Source organism: Mesocricetus auratus, unplaced genomic scaffold, assembly GCF_017639785.1.
Source record: "Mesocricetus auratus isolate SY011 unplaced genomic scaffold, BCM_Maur_2.0 Super-Scaffold_100010, whole genome shotgun sequence".
Lineage (NCBI taxonomy): Eukaryota > Metazoa > Chordata > Mammalia > Rodentia > Cricetidae > Mesocricetus > Mesocricetus auratus.
Window position 1 is genome coordinate 47,303,755 of NW_024429194.1, and position 25,743 is coordinate 47,329,497.

At 44.1% G+C, this 25,743-nt stretch overlaps 1 protein-coding gene across 2 annotated transcripts in view; it reads right to left on the bottom strand.

The window, feature by feature from the left end:
* The window catches only part of LOC101844281 (cytochrome P450 20A1), a 39,261-nt gene extending 18,345 nt beyond the window's left edge, over positions 1-20,916 (bottom strand). The window contains exons 1-5 of one of the 2 annotated variants that reach the window (XM_040753507.1): positions 20,764-20,916; positions 13,687-13,736; positions 12,835-13,001; positions 11,520-11,662; positions 1,223-1,390 (exon numbers count right to left, since the gene is read on the bottom strand). In XM_040753507.1, the coding sequence (XP_040609441.1) occupies positions 1,223-1,390; positions 11,520-11,662; positions 12,835-13,001; positions 13,687-13,736; positions 20,764-20,835 (600 nt within the window). In that variant the 5' untranslated portion in view covers positions 20,836-20,916. Of the gene's footprint in view, positions 1-1,222; positions 1,391-11,519; positions 11,663-12,834; positions 13,002-13,518; positions 13,637-13,686; positions 13,737-20,763 lie in introns of those variants that run through there. The other variant, XM_040753508.1, reaches the window with a different exon arrangement.
* Between the last annotated feature and the right edge of the window lie 4,827 nt (positions 20,917-25,743).

Below are 25,743 nucleotides of genomic sequence, written 5' to 3' on the forward strand. Positions count from 1 at the left end.
TAAGCCAAGCTAAGGCCAGGCATTCATAAGAAAGAATAAATCTCCATGTATTTATTTGGGATCTGAGTGGCAGGTCCACAAAGAGTAAAGAGAGAAAGAAAACAACAGCAACAACAACAAAAAAACAAACAACTGCAAGAGTGTTTGGATGTAAAAGTGGAGACCGCTCAGTTAATAAACCACTTGCCTTATAAGTATGAGGAGCTAAGCCTGATTTCCAGAACCCACACGAGAAAGTAGAGGACTGGAGAAAAGGTCCAGTGGTTGGCTAAGACTGCTAGAGACACCATCATGAGGACCAGGCGAAATCCCTGTAACTCCAATGCCCTCTTCTAGGCTCCATGAATGCACAAATGCATCACCTGCACATGCATGTGCATACACTAATGATATAAATAGATAAAATAAAATTTTAAGTGGGTGTCCTGGCTGGTTTTATGTCAATGTGACACAAGCTAGAGTCATCAGAGAGGAGGGAACCTCAGCTGAGAAAATATGTCTATATAATTCATCTGTAAGGCATTTCATTAGTTAGTGATCAATGTAGGAGGTCTCAGTCCATTGCGGTGTTGCCATCCCTGGGCTTCTATAAGAAAGCAGGCTGAGCAAGTCATGAGGAGCAAGCCAGTAAGCAGTGTTCCTTCCATGGCGTCTGCAACAGCTCCTGCCTCCAGGTTTCTGCCCTGTTTGAGTTCCTGGCCTGACTTCCTTCAGTGAGGGACTATAATGTTGAAGTGTGAGCCGAATAAACCCTTTCCTCCCCAACTTGCTTTTGGTCATCTCATCTCAACTTCCACTGTTCTTTTTAGGTCAAAACAGAAATGCTTACATCTTCTTGAGAGACACACAGCTGGGCAGATGGCTCAGTTGGTAACATGCCTGCTGTGCAAGCTTGAGATCCAGAGTTCTGAGTCTACATAAAAGCCAGGCATGTTGAAACACACTTAAAACCCTGTGCTGGAGGCTCCCTGAAGCTCCTACTAAGTCACTCTCATTATGAGCTCTGGGCTCAGGGTTAAATACTAAGATGGGATAGATAAAAGGAAGATACCAAATATTAATCTCAGGTGATCACATACATGGGCATATGTGTACAAACATTCATACAAACATAATACACACATACACACACACACACACACACACCCTCCTTGAGAGGTAAAGTCAGCATTCAACTATGCAATATGATGAAAGAATATTTTAAATGTTGTTCTTGACTCACAGTGCCATGAATCTTTTGGAAGTGGATGACTTCCTGTTCCTCTTCAAACGTGCTACCCAGTGTCATCCGTGTGACAGACTTCAAAGCAAAACCAAGCACATGCTGGCTCAGAGGTACATGCTGGGTCTCTGGATAGGACAGCCATTTATCCAACAATTCTTCTGAAAGCTGAAAAGAACAGACAGATAACTCTTGACTTTTTCTTTCCCTGAATTCTAAGAGGGATTTGGTAAGACAACACATGTCTTATATACAACTATGTAATCAAATTAAACACTCAAGGTATTTCAGGCTGTGTCTTGACCTGTGACTACATCTTCAGTGCTTTGGCCTTAGCATCAATAAAAGGACTAATTTCTAAAATAAGGCAGAATGGCCACAACAATGAACACAGAAAATATAAGCTAAAATTCAAGATGGAAAAATCTTAAACCTAGTAAAAGGGAGACCTTAAGAGTTCCAAAGTGTCAAGACTAGTCCATAGAGCCAGTTAACATTTCTTATAAGAACTTTGATAATATACTATGCAATTCAAAATGACTCTCAGGCTGATGGTGTAGCTGGGTGGTTGTCACACGCCCAACATGCACCAGGTCCTGGGTTCAAACCCCAGCACCACAGGACAGAAACATGAATTTCATGTCCCAAATAAAATACTCCACAGATAGCAGTCTCTCTCCCTGCCTAAGGATTTGAATGCTCTAGAAATATTAAATGGAGAGTGCTAGAAAGCATTTCTAAGTTTACACTGCATGCTGAAATCTCAGCAGGCCTGCTCTGCTCTGTCCAGGGTGTGAGTCTGAGAGGCAGGACCCTGGAGCTGTCTGACTCAAGCCCCACTGCTACTGAGGGGCAAACAAGGGTAGAGCCTGCATGGGCTAGGAGTCCAGAACACATGCTCCTAAGAGACCGTTACTTACTAAACCAGGGCGTCTATTTGTGTGCATGTCCACAGGTAGACCACATGCTCAGAAAGACCACATCTGGCAAGCATCAACATCTGTACAAGCAGGAAATACAAGCTAAGGTTGGATATGAAGAGCCTGGGTAAGTGTTAAAGGGCACTCCCAACACTCAAGCTTGGTGGGAGAACATCAGCACCTTCCCTGGGCACTAAGCTATGGGAAGAGATAGTTCAGCAGCCACACATGACAAAGAACAGACTCCACAAAGAGAGTTTAGAAAAGACACTAAATGAGCAAAGAATAATAATCACACAGGCCACAAATGCGAGCTCCCAGGCAGGTGGAGAATCTGATGCCAAGAGTTGCCCTATATATATGTAAAGTGTGCAGTTTTAAATTAGAAAAGATGAGGTACACAAACAAAGAAGAAAGTCTGGTGATCCACAGAAAATAAAGACCCAATAAACTGTCTATGAAGAAGCCCAGGCAGCAGACTACAGAATAGGCCTTTCTCTTGAGCTCTTTTCCTTGTTTGTTTGTCTTGGCCAATTCTGATATGATAGATTTTGTTTTATCTTATTAGAGTTTATTTTGTTATATTTTATTATCCCTTACAAGATTGTTTTCTAATGAGAGACACAAAGGGTATGAATCCAGATGGGTGGGAGGTAGAGAGGAACTGGGAGGGAGAGGGAGGGGAACCATAATCAAGATATATTACGTGGTAAAAAATAATCTATTCTCAATAAAAGGGAAAAAAACAGCTGGGTGGTGATGGTGTATGCCTTTAATCCCAGCACTTGGGGGGCAGAAGCAGGCGGATCTCTGTGAGTTTGAGAACAGCCTGGTCTACAAGAGCTACTAGTTCCAGGACAGCCTCCAAAGCCACAGAGAAACCCTGTCTTGAACCCCCCCCCCCCCAAAAAACAAACCCAAACCAAACCAAACAAACAAACAAAAGAACAAATCCCAAAACATGAAAAAAAGAATAAACTTTTATATCAATTAGCTTAAATTGTAGGCAAAGAACAAGAGGAAACTAGGCTAATAAAGTCTCAACAAATAATGGCCATCAACTGAAAAATGCACTTGAAAGGGCTCTGCATAAGAGTTCAGAGCAGAAAGGCACAGGATTAAAAACAAAACTCCAGCAGGCAGACTCAACAGTGGGTTTCAGCAGATGGACTTCAGCCATCAATGAGCTAAGTGAACAAATAAAGTCAGAAGAGTCAGCAGACTCGACAGGCACAATCAAAGGAAAAGACAAGCATGAAAAACAGCCCAATAAGCATGGCTGATAGAGTCTTGACAAATAGTTCCAGGAGAGTTCAATGGGACCATCTTTTAAACAACTAAACAGGTATGCAAGAAAACTAGACCTTAACTCTATCCACACAGTATACAAGGAACAACTGAAAAAGGACACAGAGCTACACAAAGGAGAAAGACAGATAGCTTATAGAGAGGGAAAGGGGCTGAGACTTTAATAGACGGCAACTATGAAAGAGAAGTATCAAAAAGTAATACTGAAAATATTTGCTTTTCCAAGGAAAACAGTTAGAAAAGAACTTTGCAAAACATGTATCACACGAGGGACTGGCACATACAATGTTTTGGGAACTCTTGGGCCAGGTAGTGGTGGTACACACCTTTAATCCCAGTGCTCAGAAGGCAGAGTCAGGCAGATATCTGTGAGTATGAAGTCACCTGGTCAACAGAGTAAGTTCCAGGACAGCTAGGGCTATTAAGCAGAGAAATCTTGTGTTAAAATAACAACAAAATAAAACAAAAATCTCTTGGAACTCAGTAACAAAAAAATGGAGTAAAATATGGGCAAAAAGATCTCATATTTCACCAAAAGCATATATATGGATGGCAAATAAACACACTAAAAGATCCCATCAAGGAGTTGGAGAGAGGACTCTGTCGGTGAGAGCACTTGTTCTTGCAGAAGATCCAGGTTCAATTCCCAGCACCCACATGGCTCACAACCAGCCACATCTCCTGTTCCTGGGGACCTGATGCCCTCTTCTGACCTTCCAGGACACCAGTCAGCACACAGATCCCAGACATACATGCAAACTAAGCTTTCATAAATAATCTAAAAAAGATCTCATCAATAACTCAGAAGTTATAGAAAGAAGAGAGGCGGGCGTTGGTGGCACACGCCTTTAATCCCAGCACACAGGAGGCAGAGGCAGGCGGATCTCTGTGAATTTGAGGCCAGCCTGTACTATAGAGTGAGTTCCAGGACAGGTTCCAAAGCTACACAGAGAAACCCTGTCTCCAAAAACTAAAGTTAAATAAAAAAAATAGAAGAAGAAAAAATAATGTCACCTGCTTTGGAAAAACTTCCTTTTAAAATGGTGTGTGTGTGTGTGTGTGTGTTAATTTGTAAAATTTGTTCTTCATTCAAAAAGTTATGTATGTCCTATCCCCAGAGAATATACACTTTTGAGTGAAGAGAAACATTTTTCTAACAGTTTACTTAAAACTTAGGAAGCTTTTAAAATAAAAATAAAAAATTCAGAAGTTATTTCATAAAGCCATATGCTAATGAAATCTTTTTATAGTAGGATTTTTAATCTGGGGAAAGTTATTCTGGAAATGGGTAATGAGCTGGAAAAATGCTTTTGGACAGTAATTTTTCTTAACAGAGTCAAAACCATTTACTGGGCTAAAGTAAGGCATTTTAATCTGTATAGATTACTTTTACTTCTGCCAAAAGAAAAGTTTTGTACTTTGTTTATATATGTGTTTATCCTGACTGACAGAAAAACAAATGTGTATTACACAAGACAATAAATAAAAACAGCACACTGTATAAACACACATATAACAGATGACCAGCCTCATTCATTACTAAGGAAATGAAAATTAAAATCATGTTAGACACACTACCTTCCCCTGGAATAGCTAAAAGCAGTAGAAGAATGCCAGGCATAGCCTGGAGAGGGGGTGATGGGGCTTTCTTCTTAGTTTCATGAAGCTACAAGAACCTTGATACCAAAATCTGACAGAAGTATAATTAAGAAAAAAAAACATTTACACCAATTTCCCTCATGAAGACAGATGTCAATTTTTTCAACAAAACATAAGCAGGTCAAATATGGCAGCCCGTAAAGTAACAGTTTACCACTCCCAAGAGCAGCAGCATAGATGAGGAACACCGTCTTGACCCAGAGACCACAGAGGGAAGAACTAAAGAGAAGCCCCTAACTACAGCTGAGAGCGAGTATTTGAAAGCAGGTGGAGGCTGCAGCTGGCTGGGAGAGCCGTGCTCTGGGGAGGGAGAAAGAAAGAATTAAATAGCATGCGAGGGCAGGTGACTCGGGGGAAATGCCGATAAAGCTGAAAGCCCCGTGCCAGTTATCTTCTTACGGCTCCCATCAATTCACGCATTTTCCCTCGCTCGGCGGCATGCTGTACAACTAACAGCAGAAGATACTAGAGGGAAATGTTCAGAAAGGAAGGCCCAGGGGAGGCACCACTGGTGTGGGTCACAGTCTTTTTTGCCACCCACAGGGCCTGGATGGCTCCAGGGAAGAGACTCCGGGAACCCGAGCATCCCCAGAGCTGGTGACTGCTCACTTCTCTGCTGTTCCACAGGCTTCAGAGTCTTTGTTCTGACCAGTCACTCCTACTACTCCAGTCCATTATAATTTTGACATTAAGCTTTCTCTATTTGATTAATTGTAAACCTTTGCCCTCTGCTTAGACTCACTGACAAAAACTTGTAGAAATGACAACCAAGAAAAATGACAGGACAATGGTCTATGCCTCATCAGATAAAGGCACTTGGAAGCACAACTGAATTTGATCCTGGGGACTCACACAATAGAGTTCCCTCAAGTCATCCTCTCTGTCTGTCTGTCTGTCTGTCTGTCTGTCTGTCTGTCTGTCTCTCTCTCTCTCTCTCTGACACACACACTCACAAATAAAAAAAACTTAGAGAAATGGGGGTCACTGGCTTACCTCACCAGTTACAGCCTCAGACCTATACCATCAGCTACCCAGGTCACTAAATAAACAAATACCCCTGCTACCTTTCTTAATTCTAATCTATTATATAGATTTGCTATTATTTAGTTAGTCTGTTGCTGAACATTTAAGACCCTTTCAATTTCTCCTACAATAAAGTGGTTAAAGGTAATCTTCAAATACACCCCTGAATGCATTAGGCTTCTGTGAGACATGGAATATCTTGATGAAGAGGTAATGTCTTAAGCCTCTATGCTATGCTGCCTCTGGAAGCCATGTACCAACACATTCCTCAGCAGTGTCATAATTCCGAGCCTCAAGTCTTTGATAGCATTACGTACTGTAATTTCAAAACTTCTCAGTCAAAAAAAAAAAGAAGCCCACAAAAAAACAAATCTCAACATTGCTTCATTTGACTTAAACCGCTTCTCATTATTGGCCATTGAGGTGTTCCTCCACATATGCATCCTCATTCCTTCAACATTTTCTATTGGGATTCATTTTTTCTTCAGGTTGTAAAAGAGCTCTGTCACATGGCCAGTTTTTACATGAAACCCAGAGTGACTACACAGTTAAGAGTCTAATGTTGAGCCAAGCCAGTAAACTATGTTCTTGAAGTCACATAAACACAGACTGGGCTGTGATCTGTCCATGCTTGCCTTAACCCAGCGGTTCTCAACCTCCTCATGTGTAGTGACCCCAAGCATAAAATATTTTCATTGCTACTTCAGAACTGTAATTTTGCTACTGTTATGAATTGTAACATAAATATTTGATATGTAGGATAGTCTTAGGCAACCCTGTGAAAGGGTCATTTGGCCCTCCAAAGAGGTCATGACCCACAGATTGAGAACAGATGTCTTACTCATCTGTTTTGTAAGACTCTACAAAATAATGCACATATTACAAATGACTCACCAGTATAGTATTTTTTTCTGTTCTTTAGGCATAACTAGATCACCTGCTATAGTATATGAATCCCTTTCCATGTGTGAATTCTGGCTGTCTCCTGTGAGAATTCTAGTAAGCTTCATTTGATAATTCCAGTATTATATGCTGACTTAGTATGAGAAGAAATGTCCAAATATAAAACAAATGTTTTCTTTTCCTAAATGACATCTTTTTTTTTTGTTTGTTTTGTTTTACGAGACAGGGTTTCTCTGTATTGTTTTGGAGGCTTTCAGTCCAGCCTGGCCTCGAACTCAAAGCGATCTGCTTGCCTCTGCCTCCCGAGTGCTGGGATTAAAGGCATGTGCCACCATCGCCCGGCCTAAAAGACATCTTTTAAGTCTGTCCTCAAAATCTGTAATATGTGATCAATGTACACTAACAAGAATGACAGTTCTCAATTGATTCCAGTGATCAAGTCACAGGATAACCTCTGTGCTGCAATATTCTATTACGAGCTATCCTCACATAAGTAAATCACATGTATATGTTGTATAAAGTGTCAAAACTCAGAAACATGTGCAATCAATATTATCATGCATCCTCTAAGGACACAACAGCTTAGAGACATTCTCAAAATAATCAAAGTAAAGTATGTATGGTAATTATAACTAACATAATACTGCATGGCAGAAAAATTAACCTTAAACTATACCTGGAGGCAGGATTATAATTTAACAGATAGGATTCAATTTGTTTATTTATTTGTTGAAACAGTCTCAACCAGACATGGTTTGAAGTCAGCCTAGTCTACATAACAAGTTCCAGGATAGCTAGAGCTATATAGAGAAACCCTGTCTTAAAAAGAAAAAGAAACATACTCCCACATATAGCCCAGAATAACCTCAAATGCCCAACCTTCCTGCCGCAGCCTCCCCAGTGCGAGGACTGCACGCACCACCATGCCTCAGCCTCCCCAATGCGAGGACTGCATGCACCACCATGCCTCAGCCTCCCCAGTGTGAGGACTGCATGCACCACCATGCCCCAGCCTCCCCAGTGCAAGGACTGCATGCACCACCATGCTTCAGCCGCCCCAGTGTGAGGACTGCATGCACCACCATGCCCCAGCCTCCCCAGTGTGAGGACTGCATGCACCACCATGCCCCAGCCTCCCCAGTGTGAGGACTGCATGCACCACCATGCCCCAGCCTCCCCAGTGCAAGGACTGCATGCACCACCATGCCCCAGCCTCCTGAGTACAAGGACTGCATGCACCACCATGCCTCAGCCTCCTGAGTACAAGGACTGCATGCACCACCATGCCTCAGCCTCCTGAGTACAAGGACTGCATGCACCACCATGCCCCAGCTTCCCCAGTGTGAGGAATGCATGCACCACCATGCCGCAGCCTCCTGAGTGTGAGGACTGCATGCACCACCATGCCTCAGCCTCCCCAGTGCAAGGATTGCATGCACCACCATGCCTCAGCCTCCTGAGTGTGAGGACTGCATGCACCACCATGCCTCAGCCTCCCCAGTGCAAGGACTGCACGCACCACCATGCCTCAGCCTCCCCAGTGCAAGGACTGCATGCACCACCATGCCTCAGCCTCCTGAGTGTGAGGACTGTATGCACCACCATGCCTCAGCCTCCCCAGTGTGAGAAATGCATGCACCACCATGCCTCAGCCTCCCCAGTGCAAGGACTGCATGTACCACCATGCCTCAGCCTCCCCAGTGCAAGGACTGCATGCACCACCATGCCTCAGTCTCCTGAGTGTGAGGACTGCATGCACCACCATGCCTCAGCCTCCCCAGTGCAAGGACTGCATGCACCACCATGCCTCAGCCTCCCCAGTGTGAGGAATGCATGCACCACCATGCCTCAGTCTCCTGAGTGTGAGGACTGCATGCACCACCATGCCTCAGCCGCCCCAGTGTGAGGACTGCATGCACCACCATGCCTCAGCCTCCCCAGTGCAAGGACTGCATGCACCACCATGCTGCAGCTTCAGTAGATGAGATTCTGGAATGTAAGTGAGCTGTTCAGAAAAAATACACAATTTCTTTCAAAAAAATAAGCAAGTACTTAATAATTATTATGAAATTACTAATATTTTGTTTTGTTTGGTTCTGGATTTTTCTTTTTCCCAATACATGGTCTCATTATATAGTCCTGACTGTTGTGGAACTCACTCGATAGACCATGCTGGTCTCGAACTCAGAGGTTCACCTGCCTCTGCCTTCTGAGTGCTGGGATTCAAGGTGTGTGTACAACAACACTCGGCAATTATTAATATTTCAAAGCAGTGACTTTTAATTCTGCCTTGCATTAGGATGATAATAGTACTAAAGAGTACAATAAAATTATCCAAGCAAAATTACATGAGGGGAGGACCAAGCTATAAAGAGGCAAGATAGCCTTATGGGTAAGACGTCAGTTTGACACCAGACTGCCCGATGACAAACCTTTTCCCACGATCTATTGTTGTATGATCTTGGGCACACTACTTGGTCTCTTCATCTTTAAAAAGGAGAAATAGTATCTACCTATAAAACTATCAAGGAGTAAGTTAATATAACCAATTAACTCAAAATGTCTGGCTATTAATATTTGTACAATTCTATCAGTTAAGTGAATTCTGATATTCTAAAATCTGGAAGAATTTGTTTCATCAGAACAAATTTCCAAAAGGCTTGGAAAAAGTAGCACAGGCGCACAAAAAAGAGAAGGGACACTCACAGAATTCAAGTGGAGATTCATACCAGGGTCAGGACAGGGAGGCGCCGGAGTGCAGAGGGTGAAGTCAAGAAGGTTCAGTCATCAGACCACACAAGCCAAATGGTTTACTGTGGTGACGTGAAGCCTGTGACCTGCTTTAAGGCTGCAACTCTGGCAAATGGCGCTGTTGCGCCTGACGGTGAAGAAGCTGCTGGTAAAAGATGAAGCTCTCACAGAGCGTTCAGCACTTCCTTGCTGACTGATCACTTAACCCCACTATTGTCTTATGACTCGTCCATTTTTCTAAGACAGGGCTTCCATAAACTGCCTAGACTAGCATCAAACTCCATCAATAATATATACTAATATACATATTATACATGGTGAAATTGTGACTTGTTTATACAGCTAGTTTCCATCTTTTCAATAACTATGACACATTACTTTGATAAACTAAATTATTTTAACAGGTCAAAGGTGAGTAGATTAGCTTTGGATGGAAGAAAGAATTCTTAGGGCTAGGCAATAGAACACTTATTACCAGTACTGCAAAGGTCGGGAGAAGGGAAGAGAAAGGAAACTTACTTAGATCAAGAGAAAGAAAAAGCACTGAGTTGGAGAGGTTTGCAGAAGGCATGAGAAAGGGGGAGGTGCCATGTCAGGGACTCAGCAAAGCCGGAAGCACGAACATCTGCGACAAACACAGGAGTTGGAATGGCCAGTGGTGGTGGGTAAGGACAGAAAGCTGCCCAGTAACACACACAGTTCAGCCAAGAACCTTTCGGGACAAAAAGGAAATGGTTTGTTCAGGCTTCAGAATGACATGTCCCCCCAGAAGGTTCATGTGTTGTGCACTATTGAGACTAGATCACGAAGCACTACATTTATTAATGAGCTAATCCACCGATAAGTTGAAATTCATGGACTACCAGGTCAGGATGATCAGAGGAAGCTGGCCACTAGGATTGTGAAGGTACATCTGTCCCGTCCCACCCTTCTCACCTCTGTTTTCTGGCTATCTTAGGCTGGCAGCTCTCCTTCACAGCTTCCCACCATGCTTCTGTCGTGCCACTGGCTGCTGAGCAGGGGAGCCAGCCAACACAGACAGGTACTTTCCCCCAGCAACTAAAATGGACTACTACAGTATGGATATGTGTTGTCATCGTCATCATATTCAAGACTGTAAATCACCCGCACAACTTCCTAAAGAAGCTGGGCTCCCCTCCCACCAACTCAGCATGTCCAAGCAGAGGCCCAGTAATCTGCACTCTCAACAAGAGTTCCATGTCATGTGTGCTCAGGTCATGCTTAGGCAACACTGGCCTAAGAGGGACCTGAGGGGCCGTGAAGATGGCTCAGTGGATAGAGTATGAGACTACAGTGGGAACCCCAGCCCCACATCAATGGTGGCCCACCTTTAATCCCAGCACTCAGGAGGCAGAGACAAGGATTCCCTGAAGTCAGGTAGCTAGTTAGACTAGTCAAGTCACCCAGTGCCAGCACACATGCGCACCTACCTATAATTACCACTACTAATAATAATGCAATCTTTAAAAAGTAGCTTAGAAGAGAGGCAGACATAAGGCTTACTGATACAGACACTGTACACACCATTGTCTACACTGCATAACACCAGACCAAGCACTTACCACCTGGGACAAATGTGCACACCATTGTCTACACTCTGTAAACACCATTGTCTACACTGCAGACAAAGTGCTTACCACCTGGGACACACTGTTGTCTACACTCTGGAAACACCATTGTCTACACTGCAAACCAAGCACTTACCACCTTACCTTTACCAGGAGAGGAAAGTTACTCTGCAAAGCAGCCGTCACGGCATTTCCATACAGTTTCCTCCTCATGTGGTCTTCACTCACACTCCCGCCACCAGACTGATACCCTAGTAATGACTTCAACATGGTTTCAAATGGGTCCGCTGAAACAGACAGATTCAGTGTTTCTATATTAAAATAATATTTAAAAGGAAAATATTCAACAAGAAAACAGAGGTCAGTGAGGTAGGAGAGAGAGCAGAGAGCAAGGCCATCTTCCCAGAGCACTATTAACAGTCTTTTATAAATCTCAACAGTTCCAGGGTCAGTGAAAACAGGCAAAATTCCACCGAGCTTCACCAATGCCTGCAAAAACATCCATGGACCCGGCTACTTTTTCAAAAGATCAGTTTTCTTTTTTTTTGGCCTGGATGTTCTGCCTGAATGTACAGCTGTACACCACACGCATGCAGAAGCTACAACAGGGCACAGCATCCTCTAGAATGGGAGTTACAGGCTTCTGTGCACCTCCATGTGGGTGCTGGTAATGAACCTGGTTCCTCTGAGAAGAGCAGCCAGTACTCTTAACTTCTGAGCAACACACACACACACACACACACACACACAGATTTGACTAGGTCGCCTGACCAGTGAGCCCCTGGAAATGCTACCTCCCCAGTTCTGGGATGACAAGAGCATGTCACCACACCTGGTTTTCTGTGTGGTTGCTGGGGATCGAGCAGAGGTCTGCATGCCTAGTTAGGTGTTTGACCAACTGAATCCTCTCCCCAGCTCTGAAATGTATTTTGACACCAAAAATAAGGCAAGGAGTAATTTATTTTTAAATTACTACTCAGTTTTCTCAGAAACATCTACAGCCTTTCTCCTGTTATAAAAATGCTGTTTTTTCCTCAGTGTCTGCTCTTCTAGTCAGTAGTTACTGCTTGGCTCCACCGTGTGCATCTTTAAATCAGTCTAGTGTTCTACATTGCACTATGAGACAGCACAGCTATTTCTCTCACTATTATCCCTCAGGGTTTTCCGACCTGCTCAGACACATTAACCCTTCCAGACTCCAGACCTATTTTCTCAGGATCCTTCAAAAGAACCCTGAGGTAATTTACAATAGGATTGCACTGTGTGTACTTGTAAACTAAAGATAATTTTATACTGTTGCATCTTACCAAATGAAATAACCAGGAGTTTAGTATGCACCTAACACACAGCACAGACCATTCAATCAACATCAGTCATTCTGACCCAACAGCAATATTCCTTTATAACACTTGTTTGTTCTCTGAAGGCAAGGAGCAGCTGAGGAGAAAACATTACTTACAAGTCTTATTGGGGTTGAAGTGCTGCTTCAGTACGTCAGCAGTGCCCAAGCTAACCACAAGACGCCTGCCAAACCAGAAAGAGGCCACAGGCCCATATCTTTCATGCAAATTAACCAGGAACTCATGCAAGCTTCCACTGTTCACAATGTCTGGAAGGTTACCATCTCTGATAAAAGACAGACATATCAAAGAATTAATTAACTTGGGAAAATCAGAAGGGCCATAGCCGACGCTGAGTTAACAGTGACAACAAATGAAAGATTCATTAATTTAATTTATTGAAAAATCCCAACTTCATTATTCTCACCATCCCACTGTTTCTGTGATTACATTTGGTAATCATATGGATTCTTAGGAGAATTTTGAGAATTCATGACACCTGGAAATCAAGTAAGAGCAACACAAGGAACATCTGACATTGTCCAAGAGAACTGCACATCCCCTGACAGTCATGGGCATGCTCACAGCCTGAGGAAACCCTAAATTCAGCTGCAAAGGTTGTTTTGTTTTTCTATCCTGTTTCTGTCGTATTTTCAGCTTTCTCTGGATGGGGAAAGGGGAAAGTAATGACAAACAGCCTTACGCCCAGATTGTAAAGAAGGTCAGGTAAATGTAAATAAAATGAGTGATGTAGAAATAAAGTTTAGAACTCAGGCTGAAGTTCAAAGACAACACTTGCTTACCAAGCTCAGGGCCTTGGGTTCCACTCCAGCACCACCACCCCAAAAAAGAAAGGGAAAATGGGGGAAAAAACCTCCATGGAACAGTTTCTTGTTTTCATGCTGAGAAGGAAGTGGTGTCTCTATTGATAAAAACACAAACAAACAAACAAGCAACAACGAAAACCTTACTTTTCTTCAGTCGGTGCAATCCCCGGAATTCCTGAGGCTTGTCGAGAAGCCTGAATGAAAAACAAACAGCTTAGTGTAATGAACTGTCACAAATCTGAGAAGCCCTACATGTTTACACATGACATCTCCAGGACCTTAGACAACAGCCTTCCAATTCAGCTGAATCCAAGGGCTCATTTCTACATTGAAACAAAACTAATGCGCCCCTGGTGCAAGAAAAGAATTATTTCGTATCTTTCCCTGTCAATTTTTCAAAAAATATTCTAAGAATTTAATAATTGCTCTAATAGTTAGCCATATCATATATACTTTTTCTTGTGTCTGTGTGTGTGTGTGTGTGTGTTGGAGTGTGTAGTTGTATGTTCAGATATAGACATATGTATATAGAGCCCAGAGATCAACACTGGTGTCTTCTCAAAGGCTGTCTGCCTTGGTTTTTGAAACAAGGTCTCTCACTAGGATCTGGAGCTCCTTGATTAAACAAGGTTGACTATCCAGACAATTCCAAGGATTCAACTGTCCCCTGAACTGGGGCCAAAACGGGGTCTTGCTCTTCCTGTGAGTGTTGAGGATTGAACTCGAGACCATGCTTGCTCAGCAAACACTTAACCATACCCTAGGCCCCACATCAGGGACATCCTCTTGTTTCTATTATACTGAACCTGAATATGGTCCCATCCACCTGGCTATACAAAGAAAAAAAAAATCATTGCCTAGCTTCTAATTCACTCATTTCTAAAATAAATATGCTCTTCCTAGTCAAATAATAAACCAAAGTCAAGTGTGGTGGCCCAGATGTGCAATCCCAGCATTCAGGAGACTGAAGGATGACCTCATTCAAAGCTAGACAATAATACTACATAGCATAGAATTCTCCAAAGAGAAAACACAAATGGCTGAGAAATACTTAAATGTTCAAAATTCTTAGTCATCAGGAAAACGTTAATCAAAACTGCCTTGAGATGTCATTTTACGCCTGTCAGAATGGCTGAGATCAATAAGACAAATGACAGCTTATGCTGGGGAGAATGTAGAATAAGTGGTGTACAGATCTGCACAGAAATCAACATGAAGTTCCTTCAGGAAGCTGGGAATTCATCTACCGCAACATCCAGCTTTACCACTACAGAGACAATTGCTCAACCATGTTCTTTTGCTGCTCTATTCATAACACCTAGGAATTGGAAACAGCCAACAGATAAATAGATCAAGAGCTACATTTACACAATGGAATACTACTCAGCCATTAAAAATAGGAAATCATGAAATTCGCAGGTAAATGGACGAAGCCTGTAAAAAAAAATATCCTGAGTGAGGTAACCCAGACCCAGAAATAGTATGTATTCACTTATGTGTGGATGTTAGTTGTTAAGTTTTCAATAAGCAAGCTACAATCCATAGAACTACAGAGATTAGGCACAGAGTAAGGGCCTAGGGAGGGGGGTTTGGATCTCTCTAGGAAGGGGAAATGGAATTGATAGTTATGGATGGGTGGGGGAGACTGGAATGGGAGAATCAAACAGGGATGGGGAGGGAGAAGGGAGAAGCTGGAGGAACAGCTAAAATTAAGGGCCATCTGAGGTGTCATATAGAAACCTAATACAGTAGAAGCTTCCCACAATATATGCACATGTGAAGGGGATTTAAAAGAAATCTCAAAGTAACAGGGAAGACAGAGCCCCAATTGGACATCTGTCATCACCAAATGAAGCTGCCAATACCGGGTTGGGTTACATCTAATTGAGTTGTTGGCCAAGGGGGTTCCATAGGAACCCCCAAACAACTCAGGCTGTTGCTAAAGCTATTGGTTTCTCTCCACAAAATAATGGTTAAGGCCCTGTTGTTGAAGACCTACACAACTCCCTGAACACGGAGAAGTCAAGCTGATGCCCACCTAGCCTTCACCCCCACTGACTAGTGTACACAGTACTAGAAAGTACTCTGCATGCTACCAAAGACAGCTAAACTCCAACCCAGCCTCAAATCCTTCCATCTACAATGATGACTATGGGCAAAATGTGCTAGTTCAAAAATAGCACAGAGCTGACTCCATGACGTGGAACCCATGCCTGACACAGGTCACGAACTTGAGACTAGATAGGCCTGAGACCTAGGGAAAGCCAAATACTGTTGTTCTGCTAAAGGAACATAAAATTAAAATGACCCCTGGTGACATTCTGCTCCAGTCAGATCAGTGCCTTGTTGAGCCATCATCAGGGAAGCTTCCTCCTGTGGTAGATGGGAACAAATGACAGAGGCCCACGGCGTGGACAGTGTGCAGAGAGTGACAGACCTTGGAACAATGGACTATCTTCATCAAACCCCTCCTCTCAGGTTCAGGGAATCTTATGGAAGAAGAAACAGACAGATTGTAAGAGCCAGAGGGGACGGAAGGAACCAAGAACACAAGGCCTTCAAACACAGCAGGATCAATGCACAAATGAACTCACAGAGATGGGTGGACACACTCACAAGGCCAGAATGGTCCTCAGTCTTTGCTAGATGGGGTCCCAGTGCTAAGAGAAGTGGACACAGACTCCCATCCCTAACACCAAAGTTATCTCCAACTGACAACAACTCATAAGTGAAAAATTAGGTTTTCAACAGTTTCACTGGGGATACAAACCAATCTTTTTTTTTTTTCTTTTTGAAACAGGGTTTCTCTGTGTAGTTTTGGAGGCTGTCCTGGCACTCGCTCTGTAGCCCAGGCTGGCTTCGAACTCACAGAGATTCCCTGTCCCTGCCTCCTGCATGCTGGGATTAAAGGTATGCACCACCGCCGCTGGGCTGCAAACCACTTGTGAGGGCTGAATGAATTATTAGGAGTTGGGGCCTGTTACAGGGCAGTAGTCACTAGGCACATGCTCCCAGCCCCTTTCTTCCTCTCTCCCCATTGCTCTCTGCCTGCCAACTGCCAAGTGGCAAACGGCCTTCTTCAACCTGTGGTGTTTTGCCTTGCCTCAGCCTAAAAGCCAGAAGAGCACCGACTGAAATGTTAGAATTTAAATCCTCCCTCCCTTGTGCTCTTTGTTATTTTGTTAGATTTGAATAAACAACAGAAAGTCTGCAGGTGGTCCCCCATGTACTTTCTGTCTGCTTCCATTCTGTGCCTACACTTTACTTGGAAGCAGACTCTGAGATGCCAGAGCCCGAGAACAGCTGGGGTGGTGATAGGCAATCATTTTACTCCTCTCTTCAGCTTCCTGTCTTTACCAACGTCAACAATTCTGCTTCTACGTCTTTGGGGGGAAAGGTAACTGGGAGTCTTCTAATGACACCTGCCTACATCTGTTTCCTTACACTCTTTCTTCTCAAATTTATTTTTATGAACGTGTGTGTCTTGTCGGGATTTGCACCACATACATGCAGTGCCCTCAGAGGCCAAGAGAGGGCATGAGATCCTGAACTGGAGTTAGAAGTAATTATGCCCCACCCCCACCCCATGTGCGTGCTGGAAACTGACCCCGGGTCAGCCGCAAGAGCAGCGAGTGCTATTAACCATTGTGGAACATTGACTGTGTAATGGTGTGTTACGTTTGTTTCTGCTGTCTTTGTTAATGCAAAGAAGTGTTACATATGTTTGATCAAATAAAATTAACCTGTGATGAGGAGGTTGAGTCAAAAATGAGCTGACGGAAGTGGTAGGGAGGAACCAAGGGTAGCAGTTCTTTAGCTGAGGCTGAGCAGAAGGACAGAAGGACGGCCCCTTTTTGGGAGACCTGAGTAAGGAGAGAAGGTTAGCTGTCTGCTATTCAGCCTCTGAGCGAGCAGGATTTCACCTCAACCTTTGAATCCTGAGTTCTATAGAGGGAAAGAGATTTAGATAAAGTTTCCTTTAGCGGCTGTGATGGAGCCGGTGCCCAGAGAACAGAATTCCCGCCTGGCTGTGCCCACGCAGCCGAATCGCTGTTGGTAGCTGAGGAGTTGTAATTGCCGGTTGGGACAGCGGTTGTGTAAGGGGCAGCCACTGTACTGAATGAAAAACAATTAACTTCCGAGTCACCACTCTGGCTCACTTCCTCACAGACTGTCTTCCCTTTAGTACCGTGGATGAACTGTCTAGCTCCCAATTATAGTTCTGTATCACATACACCTGCACTAATTCATGCCCTCTCACCTACTCAAGGAAATAGCTTCAACAATTCTGTTTCTTACAAGGTGAATTTCCCTCCTAACTTCACAGTCCTCATCAGCTCATAAACACGATGTAATTTCTCCCGTCTAGAAAGATTACTTCTTCTCACTTCCCACTCCACACAACCAGCACCCTACGCTGGAAAACTCTATAGAATGATGCATACCTAAGTACCTTTCAATACACTCCAGTCAGGTCACCTCCCATCATTCCTCTCACCAGACACTCAGTCAGGATACCATCGCCCATCATTCCTCTCACCAGACACTCAGTCAGGATACCATCGCCCATCATTCCACTGACCAGACACTCAGTCAGGATACCATCGCCCATCATTCCACTGACCAGACACTCAGTCAGGATACCATCGCCCATCATTCCTCTCACCAGACACTCAGTCAGGATACCATCGCCCATCATTCCACTGACCAGACACTCCAGTCAGGATACCATCGCCCATCATTCCTCTCACCAGACACTCCAGTCAGGGTACCATCACCCATCATTCCACTGACCAGACACTCCAGTCAGGATACCATCGCCCATCATTCCTCTCACCAGACACTCCAGTCAGGGTACCATCGCCCATCATTCCACTGGAAGTGCTCATCTTCAATAACTATTATTACTAAGTTCTCATGCCTGAGCTTCCTTAGCACATTTGACTTAACTGATTATTCTTTGCCTTTCTCAGGATTCTCTGCATTCCTTTTCCCCTACCCCAACTCCTCTCTTCAGCCTCTCTATATGGAGAATTCAGGGCTTAGACCCTGGGCCTCTTCTCTCCTCTATCTAAATTCCCCCAGGGGACTAGAACAGATTCCCTGTGGACACTGCAGTCCACAAACCTTCTCCAGTCTCATCTTTTACCTAAAACTCAACACTTGAAGCCAGGCGGTGGGGACGTTCACCTTTAGTCCAGCACTCAGGAGGCAGAGGCAGGCAGATCTCTGAGTCTGAGGTCAGCCTGGCCTACAGAGGAGTTCCAGGACAGGCTCCAAAGCTATGGAGAAACCCTGTCTCGAAAAACAAAACAAAACAAATCCCTCAAAACTTGAGTACTTTATGTCTGTCTGTCCCCACCTCCCCACTGGATGTCTGTCTGTCCTCACATTCCCACTGGATGTCTGTCTGTCCCCACTGGATGTCTGTCTGTCCTCACATCCCCACTGGATGTCTGTCTGTCCTCACATCCCCACTGGATGTCTGTCTGTCCTCACATCCCCACTGAATGTCTGTCTGTCCCCACTGGATGTCTGTGTCTCCACATCTCCACATGGATGTCTTACCAGACATCTCAAACCTGGCTTAATCACACCAAACTTCTGATCCCTGTGAAATCCCACTAACTCGCACCAAAATAAAGAGCTACACAAAATCCTCACTTCCCCTGGGGTCATATCCATTCTTACATCTACCAACACCCCCAAACACACACACACACACACACACACACACACACACACAATGGTGTTTTTCTTCCAGGTCTCTTAAGCTCACATTTTATATTCAGTCTCACTGCCTTTATATTTGCCAAGTTGTAGTTGCTACCAATGTCCAACTCCACCTGGCATCCAAGCCAACACCATCTCTCACCAAAATATTGTAGAATCTTTCCAACTACTCTCTGTTCCTACCCTTGCCTCAGCCCCATAATTATGGTCCATCCTTAAGACAGTAGCCAGTATGATTCCTGTAAAACTTAACGTCTAAAATTAGGGTTGTTTTTCTGAAGTGGGATCTCACTCCCTGAGTAGCTGTATGCCCAGCTCTCAAAGTACTCTTTTAAATTTGAAAATTCCTTGACTCAGAGATTTGCATTTATGTAAATGGAATGAACTCAAGACATTTTCTCCTGCTTATTATTAAAGGAACCCCAACATTTCTAGCATATAAAATTTCAGACAATGTCTCATGTGATCCAGGCTAGCCTCGGCTCCATACTGAAGGAAAACCTTCAGACTCTCCTGCCTCTACCTCCCAAGTGCTAGGATTATAGGCCGGAGACGTCATTCCCATTCTTAAAACTAAAATTACCACTTATCTATTGAATCCCTCCAGCAGAACACTGACCAAAAGTGCTTAAAATGGCCTCTCTGATGTTTACACCGTCTCCTCTCCCTGTCTGGTTTTACATCCGCTCCACCACATGGGTGTAGCTTGCTAGGACACTGTTCTCTCACCTTCTTCATGTCAGGGTTTTGTTTCTCATGAGTCCAGGTACTTGTTTTCGGTATGGGTCTAACCCATTCACTAGCTCTGAACAGGGCACTTCCAAGGGCCATTCGCATCGCCAGTAATCTACCTGAGGCCGTTCACTACCTTTCCGCTTCTCCACAAATCCATCAAACTGTGCACACGTGGAGGGCGGGTAGAGACAGGATTTGATGTAGCCCAGGGTGCGCCACGTCCCCAGTGCCGGTATTTCAGGCATACTGGACGCACCATTATACAAAGTGATTTAAGGATGATTCCTTAACCACGAACTCGGGATTTTGACAGCTTCTCCTCTGAAAAGGGCAGGTGGACAAAGTTTGGGAGACGGGCGGTGTGGGGGGAGCTCCCTACTGCTGTCGCCCTAGCGAGCACCTCAGCGAGCTCGGCCTCACCCATTCCAACCATGATGCCGGGACAGATGCAGGGGGCTGCTAGGGGAAGATGGAAGGAGTTTCTCCCCCGATGCCGTAGCCAACCGGACACTTTTGAGGGTGTCAGTACCTCAAAAGCCACCCAAAATAATTCAACGCCGCCTCAGAAAGCAGGAGCGCGGCGCAGGGGGTAAGCCCAGACCCCACAGGAGAACTAGACCGGGCTCCGGGGCGCGCACGCGCACGCACGCCGGGGCGGTGCCACGTGACTCCCCCGCCAGCGCTGCCCTCGGGCCAGAAGCCTAGGTCCACGCGGCGCGCAAGCGCACCCCCGGGGTCCGAGGCGGCGGTTACCGGGTAGAGGTAGAGCACCGCTCCCACCAGCGCCAGCAGGAACGTGACGGCGAAGATGGCGAAGTCCAGCATGCTTCCGACCGCGTCTCGGTCCCGGGCCCAGCGCTCCGCAGGCGGCGCCGCGGCTGGGGAGTCGGCGCCGGGGAGGCGGCTCGGGCGGCCGGCGAATGGGAGCCCCGCTCCGCCCGCACTGGGCGTCACCCCTGCCCTGCCCCACTCAACACGGAAACCTCCAGGCCAGGCTCCCACCAGGGCCCATCTAGGGGCCAGCGGCAACACCAGTCGGCTCGCACAAGGCCATCTCAGAGATGGTAGTCACGCCTATACATTGGAGTGAGACTCATGGCCCAAGCCACGCCAACCCGGACACCTGCGTGGTTGAACAGTTAAGCACCATTAGATGCTCCTTGTTTCTCAAAAACAAACATAAAAACAAAATGTGGTCATTTTTGTTTTGAGACTGTGTAGCCCTGGCTAGCTTGAAGCTATGTAGTCCAGGATACCCTCGAACTGACAGATCTTCCAGCCTCTGCCTTCCTGGTGCTGGGATTAAAGGTGTGCACCACAGTGGCAGACTGCTGATAGGATTTCTGGCTGTTAATTCTGATTTGCAGTAGATTCCTTGCCAACCTCCAGCTCCTACATAAAGCTGAAAACCGGAGGCTGGGGAGTTAGATCGGTTGGCAGAGTGCTTTCCTAGTATGCAAGAAGTCCTGGCTCCTGTCCCCAGGGCCACATAAACCTGGTGTCACGCACCTGTAATCGCAGCGCTCAGGAGGTTGAGGCAATAGAATCGAGGGTTTGGTCATTCCCAGCTACAAACCGAGTTCCTGGATTATCTGATTACCTGAGTCTCTGCCTCATCAAATCAAGTCACAGAAAATGCCATATAGGGTTGCCAGTGGTAGGATAATACTGGATGTCCTATAGAAAGCACCGAGTGTTGTGTACTTCAGTGTTTCAAGCATTGCTTGATCAGCATTACAGTACCTTAAGATCATTCTGTTTTATCTCAGAAGTTTTAACATGGATTAATGTAAGGCAAAATCTGCAACTTACTGGCACACATTTAGTGAAAGCATCCTAAAACAATGTATAGATTTTATAGCTTGAATATCAAAATGTCAGACAGCAATTTGGCAAGAGAATCCTGATTTGCATTTAGAGCTCCTATAAAAAGAGTACTGCTTATGCAGGAACCCCATTGAAAATGCCACCATCTTTGCAGTTTGTAACAAACACTGCTATCCAAGATTACATTTGGTAGAAATAACTTTTTTTTCCTGTTTTGAGACAAAGTTGTCTATGTTGCTCAAGCTGGCCTCAAACGTATGATCTTCCTGCCTTAGTTTACAAGTAAATGGAATTTAAGTATGTACCACCACGCCCAGCAGAAGTTGTACTTTTAACTCTGAGTGAGTGTATTTCAAACTGCCCTGAATGTTTCAAGGTTTGGTATTTAAAATAAATTTTAAAAACATTTCCCATCAAAATGGTGGTCTGGATCAACAACAGATGAGATTTTGAAATGCACAAATGTTAACTTTTGGCACCAATCATCCAATGCATCAGGACCTCACCCTTCCCGGCATTGGGGATCAAAACCATGCCTGTACCTGCTAGGTATCTGAGCTCCTCTGGGTCATTTAGTCTTAAACTAGCTCCTAGCCTGATGCCCTCTGAACTGTATCCGCAGAAGCAGGGCACCATGTTTCAGAAATGGAGAGTGTCTAAAGCTGGACACTTGATAGCGATCACTGGTGGAGCACTTTAGCATACAGTTCTGGTTGTGCTCCCAGCACCACATAACGCCAGAGATAAGCAGACATCTACCTCTTCTGAGGTTTTTCTTTTTAAGCTTTAAAAATAGCTTAATGACCATGGATACTATACTTTCACAAGTTTTGTACCAATACCCAAAATTTTTTTACTTGAATAGGTCAAACATCTGGCATTTTGTAAATATTCACATATTGAAATTATTTCCTCTTTTATAAAAAAGAGTTTAAATACGATAATGATTCATATTGTGAGCATGTCAGAATCAGAAACAAATATGCACGCTTCTGTATCTTTACACAGTGTCAGAATTTATTGAATAACAATAAACCCACAGCTACAATTTACCAAGTAGGATTTTTCTTGATGGCTGGCCATCAGCAATCGTAGGCTCGTTTACTCCAGTTATGTGTGTATGATGGGTGAGGATGTAGGTGCCCACATGAATGGTGAACAAGCGGAGATCAAAGGACAATTTTCAAGCTCTCTCCTTCTACCATGAGTTCTGGGGACTGAAAGTCACCAGGCTTGTACAGCAAGAGCTTTTACCCATCTCTTCAGTACCCTGGCCCTCCATTATTGAAACAGGATCTCACTATAAAGTCCTGGCTGGCCTAGAAATCTCACTCACCTGCCTGCCTGCCTCTGCATCTCAACCAAGTACATATAGGGTTTAAAGGTGTGTTCCACAAAGACTGGTTTTGTAAGCCCCTTTATTCCAATCTTTATTACTAATATTAAATCACACAGTATTTCACACAACAAGTGTATGTATAGGTTATAGAAGGATTACAAAAAGGATCCTTACTGGTGGCAACAGAGAACTGATACACATGTGAAGGCAGTGATTAGAAATATTAATAAACCTAGATGTGAAGGCAGTGATTAGAAATATTAATAAACCTAGTTGGAGTTGCTAGAGGCTCAGAGCTCAGAAACAGGGTTTTGCTGAGCTGTAGAGGTGGAGGATAGTTGAGACAAGCTGAGATGGACAGATGGAGGAGTGGATGGACAGACTGACAAATGACAATTTGATGTGGTTCATAAAGCCCTGGGGACAGTCATTGCCTCTTGGTCCCTTGATATAACGGTTGGGTAGTTAGAAGGGCTGCCACCACCACACTGGTTTTTGGCTTTTGAAACAGGGTCTCATGTATCCCAGGCTGGCCTGCTACTCACTAGTGATCCTCCTGCCTCTGCCTCTCAAGTATGGGGATTAAAGGTGTGTGCCACCATGCCTGATACAGGTGTCCTCAATGGGGTCCAGGCAGAGCATTGCACTTTGTTGATCTGGTGTTCCATAAGCTCTGAGGTCTAAAGGGTCTCTTTTTGATAGAGCTTTAATATACTCATGTACCTTATGAACCTACTTACTTTGATAAGTGTATAGATGGGACATTTTTACTTGTAGGAATATTATTTATCAGGTTGTGCCTCATAGTAGGTGCTGGACTGGAGACAATATTTATGTGCACAAATTAGCTAATTGTGCTACTAATTTTGTGGAAATTTATCTAAATGAAAGTGGTTTTATTCTTGAACAAAATTTTTACAATTGATCAACAGTCAATGCAAAACATAGCTCTTCTCTCAAAGAGACTAAGAGAAAGTTTGTTTGAGCCAGATATGTCTGGCCATGGTCCAGGAAATAGGTATTCAGGTTGTCCCAAATAGCACAAATCTTTTATATAAACTTTTATAGTCGTAGAAGAAAGTGGTAAGTCAAGGCACTCACCAAATATTGGTCAAAGTATCAAGTAGGCAAGTGTGATGGTCTGAATGAGAATGGTCTGTTGTAGAATATTATTTTAAGATTTATGCTGTAGAACATTTGTTTACTTGTATAAAGATGTGTTGCAGTTTTTATGTTGCATTTGCTTAACTCTGTGAAGCTGTGTTGCTTTGCCTGTCTAGAACACCTGATCGTCTAATAAAAAGCTGAACATCCAATAGTGAGGCAGGAGAAAGGACAGGCAGGGCTGGCAGGCAGAGAGAATAAATAGGAGGAGAAATCTGGGAGGAGAGTGGAGGAGCAAAAATAAGGAGAGGATGATGCTAGGGGCCAGCCACACAGCCACATACCCAGCTATGGATTAAGAGTGAAAGTGAGACATACAGAAGAAAAGGAAAAAGCCCAGAGGCAAAAAGTAGATAGGATATTTAAGAAAAACTGGCTAGAAACAAAGCAAGCTAAGGCCAGGCATTCATTAGAAAGAATAAGCCTGTGTGTGTTTATTTATTTGGGAGCTGGGTGTCGGGGTCCCACAAAGAGTCAAAGAGAAAGTAAAAAACCAACAACAGAGGTCCCCACAGGCCATTGTTTGAATAGATAGTCCCACTAATGGAACTGTTTGGGAAGGAGGCATTGCCTTGCTGGAAGAGGTATGTTACTGGAGGTTAAGCTCTGAGGTTTCAAAGACAGCCAGTCCTACCCACTCCCTAGTTCTCTCGGCCTCTGTGAGTTTTCAGCTGTTCCTGCTGCCACGCCTTCTCTTAGCCATCAGGAACTCTAACCCTCTGGAAAGCGTTAAGTCCAATTAAATGCTTCCTTTTATAAGTTGTTTTGAGTATGGTGTTCTGTCACAGCAAGAGAAAATTAAGACAGCAAGTTACTCAAAAGCTGGGGAGACTACTATTTCTGATGTTATTTGATGACATTCTTAGCTTTTGGTTGGAGGAGGCTCTTGGTATAATATAGATTTTACCCAGTTTACCTAGTTGAAAAGGTACTAGATCAGGCACAAAAGTGGGAAATTAAGGAGACTGAATATAGCCTCGACAATTTTGACTCTGCATCCGCACCATTCCAACTCTCCACAATTACAAAGTTCTGATCACTCAGCCTTGTAAAACCTTTAACATAGACAAGGCTGTCCCTCCTGAGAACTTGCCTACATACTTCAGTATATAGTCATACTGAACTTAAACAATTTTCAGACACAGGCATGGAGGTACACACACATAATACCAGCACTTAGGAGTCAGAAGCAGGATAATTGCCAGAGGCTCACGGCCAACATATGTGAGTTCTAAGTTATCTTGGGCTACATGGTGAGGCTTACCTCAAATGACAACAGCAAAAATGGTTTTCAGTTTAATTCTTAGGTGTTTTAAAACTCCTATTAAAAATTTAAATATTTAAAAAATTAAGTTCTTAAGTAAAATATTTTAAAATTAAAAATATTTAAAATCTATATGAAG